At 42.8% G+C, this 8,210-nt stretch overlaps 1 protein-coding gene across 1 annotated transcript; it reads left to right on the forward strand.

Moving 5' to 3' along the window:
- The first annotated feature begins 3,723 nt into the window (after window positions 1–3,723).
- LOC146960762 (claudin-4-like) lies at window positions 3,724–5,599 on the forward strand. The gene has a single exon (XM_085772085.1). The coding sequence runs from the start codon at window positions 4,016–4,018 to the stop codon at window positions 4,685–4,687; it is 672 nt and encodes a 223-aa protein (XP_085628211.1). The 5' UTR covers window positions 3,724–4,015; the 3' UTR covers window positions 4,688–5,599.
- The last annotated feature ends 2,611 nt before the right edge of the window (window positions 5,600–8,210 follow it).

Raw genomic sequence — 8,210 nt, forward strand, 5'->3', positions numbered from 1 at the left:
TCGGCAAGCGACGCGGGTTAAAATTGCCTTTAATCGGCTCGGCTCCGAACGGCTTGCAGTGGGAACGCCAGACCCGGGTCAACCCGCTAATTTACGTGATGACACTGAACGTTACGTGACGCTACGTCATCGCGCCGGGTCGCGTCTCATATCACGTACCAAAACAAAGCTCTGCTCTCATCCGAGACTGGGATCAAAAGATCAGAGAACACTGACCAAAAATGATAGAAAAAAAGAAAAGAAAAGGAGCGACAGTGTGTTTAACTGACGTGTTGTGCCGGACGTCCGTCATCCGGCCGCAGCAGACTCTCTGTCCTCCGCGGTCCTGGTGCTCCAGGTCAGCCAGCCAGAGAGTCTGCCTCGGCGGACCGACACTCCGCGGCGGGCGGCTGTGGCATGACTGTGTGCGTCTCTTGCACCGCGAATGGGAGCGGGGCGACTGGTTTCTGTCTGATCCCTCAGCGGGGGGTCAGACTCGGCTCATTTTGGTCAATGGGAAAGGGGCCAAATGCCGATTGTTAGCGGGTCGACCCGCGTTTAAAAAACCCGCGTCGACCCGCGAATTTTAGTGGGAAAACGGCTAAAGAGATAGTTTGCTTAAAGCAGAAGTAAGTGGTCCGGTCGTTTTCGCTAATGCTGCATTCCAGGCAGGCTTTTGAAATCGTAAATTACAGCTTCAAGTCACAACTTACGACTTTGTAGCGTTTCAGGCAACCCACTCGTGTTTTTCCGACCTGTTTTACCGGTGAAAGTCACTATAACGGCCACTCGTAACTTCCGACCGGTGAACTCGTACCAGATCGAACTGGTACCACTTCACGGTCGGAAAAATACGAGTTTCCTTGAACGCACCATAACAGTCCTCGTCCCTACGTCGCCACATTCACGGCGTCCCTTGGCTGCACACACAGCCCTGCATGCCGTTCTCTCTCCTCATTGGATAAAAACTGTAGGATACGATAAATGTTTTCTCTTCGGCTCAGAGCAGAGCAGAGTGACTGACAGACCCGTGTTTCAGTCCAAACACTCTATGTAAGTGATTGCTGTCGGAAGATATAACTATTTAAGACTTATATTAACACAAATATATCACTTACTTCTGCTTTAAGTTTTTAGGCCAAAGTAGTAAAGTTGTTACATGCTGTACCGCAGTTGAAATTATACCTATTTTTGGAGTTTTACAAAACCAAAATTCTGACTAATTTCAAATATAGTAAAGATCAAAGGCAAATAAGTTGATGGATTATAAGACACTGGTATATGTCAAACTTCCATCAGGATTTTTTTTTACCCTTTCATTTTTTTTGAAGCAGTACTAAAGAACTTTCAGTTTTGGTTGAGTTTGGCGGTGCCTGTGGACCAAAGCGGTAGTGTTTTGCCTGAAGAAAGACTCCATTTCCCATGAACACTAGCGTGAAGCCCTGTAAATATCCTGCATTAAAATTAACAGAAGACATCAAAACTAAGTTTCTGTTTCCAGTGGATCATTTCAAAGTGAAAACACAAACATAATCCATTGCTAAAGTGCCGTTTTGCCAGTTCCCTCCTTGTTGTGACTCGCAAAAGTGAAAGTGAAACTTAAGTGAGAGCAGGGCTCCTACCATGCTCCTCAAAGCTGCTTAGTGCCAGAGAAAGAGATACAGACCCCCTCAGGCCATGACAGAGGTGCCATTCAACTTGTTGTAAGTCGATGTATCATCACAAAAGTTATGAAAATATTTTATGAAGGTTGAAAAGTTCCTTAGTGTTGGTTTAAAGGGACAACAAGGATTTTGTATTTGGTTATAAAAATGTCCCATATTAATGTGGATAAATCTACGTTACCCACTTGTTAATGGGTCCATTTTCGAGAAATATATCATTTTGTCTTTATCATTATTTTGTTATTATTATTAGTGGTGGAAATGCTGGGCGAGCCGGCCAGCATTTCCTACTTTCACACACTACCCGGCGGATCATGAGATCAACGGCGCCAAATTGCCGTTTATGGTCAGAACTTCGATGGTATCTGATCGTCTTTGAACCTCCAACTTTTATTCTTGATGAATGAAAACATTCTTGGCAAGAGGTCCGTCTTGCGCCGGTCCAAGAATTTCAATGTGCGTGCGGAGGCTCATGGTAAATGTAGTGTGAAAACACTTCCTCTTGTCCTCTGACACTTCTTCCATTTCAGCTTCAGATCCTACCTCATCATCTTGTTCGTAATTTTCCTCAACTTCTGACTCTTCTTTCATTTCAGCTTCATCATCTTGTTCATCATTTTCTTCGACTTCTTCCATTTCTGCAGTGGTTGATGTGGGGGCTTCTTAAGAGGAATTAGCATGTGGTCTGTATGTTAGATCTATCACCTCATCATTATTTTCCTCCTCTTCTGACCCTGAATCCTCTTCATCAGCTGATTCTTCCTCCTCTTCCTCAGCATTTTCCTCCTGGTCATTTGTCTCCACACCTTCACTGAAAATTAGTTCATGAGCCTTTGCTGTATACTGCTTCTGCCTCCTCATTTTGCTGCCTGTCTCTCAGAGTAAAATGTAAAATGCCCCAAAATCTGTGAGAAAAGACCTGATTGTTTTTTGTTTATGTTTTTTGTTGTCTTGATAATCACTTGACCCCATACATCAAAGGGTGTGTGTGTGTGTGTCTGTACACCTGCCTGTATGTGTCTATGTGTGTTTTTGTCTGTGTGCACATGCCTGCGTGTGCGCACTCGTGTGTGTGTGTGTGTGTGTGTGTGCGTGTGGCTGTACACCTGCCTGCATGTGCCCACGTTTGTTACGTTTGTCTGTGTCAGTGCACATGCCTGTGCGTGCGCATGTGCATGTGCATGTGCATGTGGGGAGGGAACGGAGGGGGTTGAGAGGGTTCATCTGTATGTTCAGCAGTATGGTGTGACAGAATTTGCCCCATTGCACCCATTTGTTTTCTGGGGTCATTTTTAACCCCATGAGGACAAATAACGTTACTAAGTTCAATAAAACACCCATAATTCAATTAAATTACTTCAAATTTATTTTTGTTGTGAAGATCATAGTATTGAACAACCCCCATTATTTTCAGACCATTTGATGAAACAACAAACATTTGATCAAAAATGACCCCAGGACAACACAAGGGTTAAGCATTTCTAGTTTGACATTAACTCAAATTTTACTACCGTATATGGCTGCCTATAGACTGTGTGACCCAGTGGGAATGGTACATGGTCCTGCAATAAAAACTGTGACAAGCCATTTTGAGACAATAAAAACGTGACACGTCATAATGAAACACATATTTGTAAAAAATCTATGAAAACAGAATGTCCTGCTAAAATTGAATCCCTTCTTCTGTCACATACACTGCCTCTCTGTGCAAACACAGAAGCATGCACACTCCCATTCTCCTATTCTCTGGACACACACACACATCTAATGGAATACATGTTTGCATATCCGTTACAGTCTCATGTGGTCTCCTATCAACCACATTACAAGCTGTGCCCTGGCCACTCATTACCTACTGACAGCAATAAAGCTGACACACCCAGAGCTACCATGGGCAAAAGGTTAAACCATAAAAATACTCCTCATTCGAAGCAGCTCACAATCAAACAACAACACACCCCGGTGGTAAACGAGGCCAGCGCTCACGGACTCACCTGATTGGCTTTTTTGGGCAAGTGATGTAATGTCTTAGGGGGGGGCTTGACCAGTTAGTAATAAAAACGATAAGGGTCATTGCCTACTTAAGAGCAGTGGAACACGGGAAACAACTTCTGAGCGAGCACGTACACGCAGCAGAGAGTTTGTGCTGAGGACTGAGACCAAACAACACTCGACTGGATTCAGGAGCAGGTGCTTACCTCGAGGAGGAATCGTGGCTGGTGGAAAGAAGGGTCGACTACCGGAGCTTGAAGGGCACAAGTTGGGAAAGAGCTTGAGGAACACTGCGAGGAGGAGAACATTCAGACGGAGAGCAGAGAGAGACAAAGAAAGGAGCTTTTGATTGACAGAGGAGACGCCTGTCTGGGTGAACAATGGTTTCTTTTGGACTTGAAGTGGTCGGTGTCACCCTGTCAGTGCTCGGCTGGGTGCTGTGTATTGTCAGCTGCGCTCTGCCAATGTGGCGGGTGTCTGCCTTCATTGGCGCCAACATCGTGACGGCTCAGGTCTACTGGGAGGGCCTGTGGATGAGCTGCGTCTTCCAGAGCACGGGCCAGATGCAGTGTAAGGTCTACGACTCCATGCTGGCCCTGCCCCAGGACCTGCAGGCCGCCAGGGCCCTGACCATCGTCGCCATCATCTTGGGCGTGGTGGCCCTCCTCATCTCCATGGTGGGAGCCAAGTGCACCAACTGCATCGAGGACGAGGGCGTCAAAGCCAAGGTGATGGCTGCTTCTGGGGCGGCGTTCATCACAGCGGCCCTGGCACAGATCGTGCCCGTCTCCTGGTCGGCCCACACCATCGTGATCGAGTTCTACAGTCCGCTGGTTCCTGCAGGACAGAAGATGGAGATCGGGGCGGCGCTGTATCTGGGCTGGACCGCTGCAGGCCTGCTGCTGATTGGAGGGTCCATTCTCTGCTGCAGTTGCCCTCCACGGGAAGAGAAACCCTTGCGGTACAGCATGCCGCCGCAGAGTCGCGTGGCGTACTCCGCCGCGCCGAGGTCAGTGGCTCAGAGCTCCTACACCAGGAGAGACTATGTGTGAAGGTGGAGAACAGAAGGAGTTATTATCATGAGCTTCTTACATGTATCCTGCTTATTTTTACATGTTCAGGAAATGTGTGATAAAATGTTTGAAAGTGATTATTACACTGGTTCACCTGGAACCAACTGCTCACCAGAGAAGGATGACTAGATCAAAAACACATGTTTTTTTGATGAATGGATTTGGAAGTACTCTGCAGTAGTTTGATAAAACTGTTTACATGTAGCCATGTAGCCACTGGTATGAAGCAAACAGAGAGGAATTAGCATCAAAATACAAAGAGAGAAAATGCAGTAAAATATTTTGGAGAATGTGATTATTGTCAGAGTTCAGAGTACTTTTCCAGTAAAACTGATATTTTACATATTTATTTAAATCCAATGTGGATGTTCTTTATTGTACTGATCAGTGTGTGCATGTGAGGTACCATGTCGTCAATTATGTAAAGCAAACTGAGAGACTTGTGTAACTGCAATGAGCTTTCAAATGGCATTTTTCATTTTTTTTATGTTGGGATTAATATATTTCTCGACAGACTGATAGTCACAGATATGAACCTTACACAATTGGGCAAAATGAATTTAGCTCTGGGCTCCGACACAAGGTCAAAATGGTGTCGGCTTAAACTGTAAAAAAGACTGAGGGAAGTTCAAATGTGAGTGATTTTATTTGTTTCCTCATCTCTGTCACATTTCACAGTGTTGTGTTTCTCTGTTCAGATGTTTTCTACAAAGATTGAAACTTTTCTGTGGCATATCTTTTGGACCTTTGTTGTATAGACCTTGTATGTGTTTGACTTTTATTAAAATGTTGTGACTTGACGAATGAAAATTTTTGTTTTGTTTTTTTTAATCTGCTTAATTGATTACAATATCTTGGATAATACAACATAATATAGGTTTTTACTTTGAAAGAACACCCAAAGGTTTGAATGAGATAATAGCAACAGTTGGGGAATGGTTCACGATACAACTCCACTTAAAAAAAAAAGCTGGATTCCCTTTAAGGTGTGGAAACACACTGGCCACGTGTCCGACTGATATTTCTACTCAACTGGACAATTAGACAACATGGTCCTCCCTGACAGAGAGACCCCAGCTCCTGTCCCACCAGTAACTGGCCTTGTGGATGAGCTTATTGAGTCTGTTGGCGTAGTAGCATAGAAGATGACCCTGGCCATCATAGGGGGTTGTAGTTAAGGCTGAAGGTTGCACAACTTCTGCACAACTGAACGGAACTCAATTTCTTAAGTTTTGTTTTTCAGTTTGAGTATCTGATGCGTGTGGGTTTCCTGTCTTGATCAAAACACACACACACAGGGTTTTACGTGGGTTGTTGGAGGCCTTGGGTGGTGTGGTGGGTGGGGGTGGGTATTTAGGTTAAAGTGGAACAAATTTTATTTTTTTTTTTTATTTGTAAATTCCCTGTCAAATCTTAGGACTATGTTTTTGTATTGTACACTGCCAAGATGAGAGTGAAAAATAGTGAAAAATTGAAGGGGGTATGAATACTTTCCATACCCACTGTATACGGTATCTATTCATATTATTTCTAAACTTGCCCGGATCTAATTAATGTAGTGTCTTTTTAGCTAACATCAGGTACCTCACCTCTCATCTCTATGTACACGCACACACGCACACACACACACACTATCTTTGTGAGGACAATCATTGACATAATGTATTCCCTAGCCCCTTACCTTAACCTTAACCATCCAAAACAAATGCATAACCTTAACCATTACTGAACCTAACTTAAACCTAATTATAATAACCTAGTTATTATAAAGTCTTAACCCTCAAACAGCCCTTGGAAGGGGTCTGAGAAAGTGAGAACCGGCCAAAATGTCCTCACAGTCCCAAAATGTCCTCATTCTGATGGATTAAAACTCAAACTGGTCCTCACATGTATAGCTGTACAAGTACACACACACATACTGTAGAAAACACACAATGCCCTCACAATTCTGTCCCACCACACATTTGCAGCACAAAGCCCATAGTAGCTCTCACCCGTCACACACACAAACACACCTCAGGGCTAAGCAGCCGGATCATCTGTTTGTGGTCCCATCATGAAGCATCTTCATCAGTCACTTTGTCGTGTTTATGTCACAACATCAGTCGACAAACGTCTGCTGTAATAACAACCAGAACCTAGAGGTCTCCTGTATCCCTACGCCTGCCAGAGGGGCAGGGTCTCAAAGTCAGATAAGGGCAGTATGTGAGGAAGTAAAACATTTTTCAAGCTTTAATAACACAATATGTAGCTTAATGTAAAATTAATACACAAAGTAGACATAGATAGCTAAGTACTGTGAGTGATTATGCAAGTGCTCTTTCTTTTGTCTCAACTAATTATTGTCAGCATGAGTTTTATCATAATACTGAGGTTTGGAAGACATGCAAAAAAAAAAAGACTACTGTGTACTACGACTACTACTGTGTACTGTAACCCTAACAGTAGGAATGTTTACAGCAAAGTCACAATAAACTCAACCACAAATTCAAATGAGTGATTCCTCCTGTTGCTGCTGTGATTCGCTACATCCAAAAGATTTGTGTCAAGATAACGAGCCGACACAGACAGCTGTCACTTTAGATTGTTCTTAACTCTTATTGACAAGCAGTAAGCAGTAAGCAGCTAAACAAGCACAAATGCGCGCTTTTCTGAAATATGACTTATATATTTTGTCTTTTCGATGTTATCGATGAAGCAGCAGCTTAAGAGTCAGATAAGATATGTTTTACATATTTAACCAAGTAAATCAATATCACAATCGTTTAATCCAATTTTGTACACAAATATTTCCATTTTCTGCTACTTCATATTTCAACTACAGCACACTTCACTGCCAAATACTCAACAACTTTTATTTGTATCTTGAGTTATTACATACATTTCACATTCATATTAATTACACAAAATATAATCAATCAATTCATTATCCTGTATCATGTTTGTTAATGATAAGATGAGACTTTATTAACTGAGGAGAGAAACAAGCCACCAAGCTATATATATTTATATTTTACCCAGAAGTAGGTCATGTTTATTCACCTGAGCTCACCTACCACAGAGGGAAATTTTGCCTATTCAAAGCAGGAGAGCAGGTATCTGTGGTACAGAGACTGAGTCACCAATCAGAGGCAACTTCCTATGCTCCCATTATATCAGGATCTAGAACAACATCAACATGGTGTTTGGTATTTTAATGCTATCGGTTTGAAAAGTGCAAGAATGTAACAACCAAAACTCATGAACTTTTATTTTACTCTATTTCAGTCTTCAACGTGCTCATGTTGTTCAAAGTTCATTTTACATGGTTATGATGACTGCATGTTTTTGAATTTTCACTTTCACATGAACGAGTCGGTAACTACCATTGACGACACCGAGGTCATGACCTCTGTATTTCTTTCCAACCTAAATGAATGAATAAAATGAAAATAAAAATAAACCATTTCATTTGTTCAGCGTATGTGGGAGAACCGATGGGAGGTGATTTAACTGAGTGACT

This window comes from Trachurus japonicus, unplaced genomic scaffold (assembly GCF_045865225.1).
Source record: "Trachurus japonicus isolate A0001 unplaced genomic scaffold, Traja_1.0 AP030014.1".
Classification (NCBI taxonomy): domain Eukaryota; kingdom Metazoa; phylum Chordata; class Actinopteri; order Carangiformes; family Carangidae; genus Trachurus; species Trachurus japonicus.

What these genes read in the sequence shown, in the direction of transcription:
- LOC146960762 (XM_085772085.1), top strand. Translation starts at nt 4,016, where the DNA reads ATGGTTTCTTTTGGACTTGAAGTGGTCGGTGTCACCCTGTCAGTGCTC.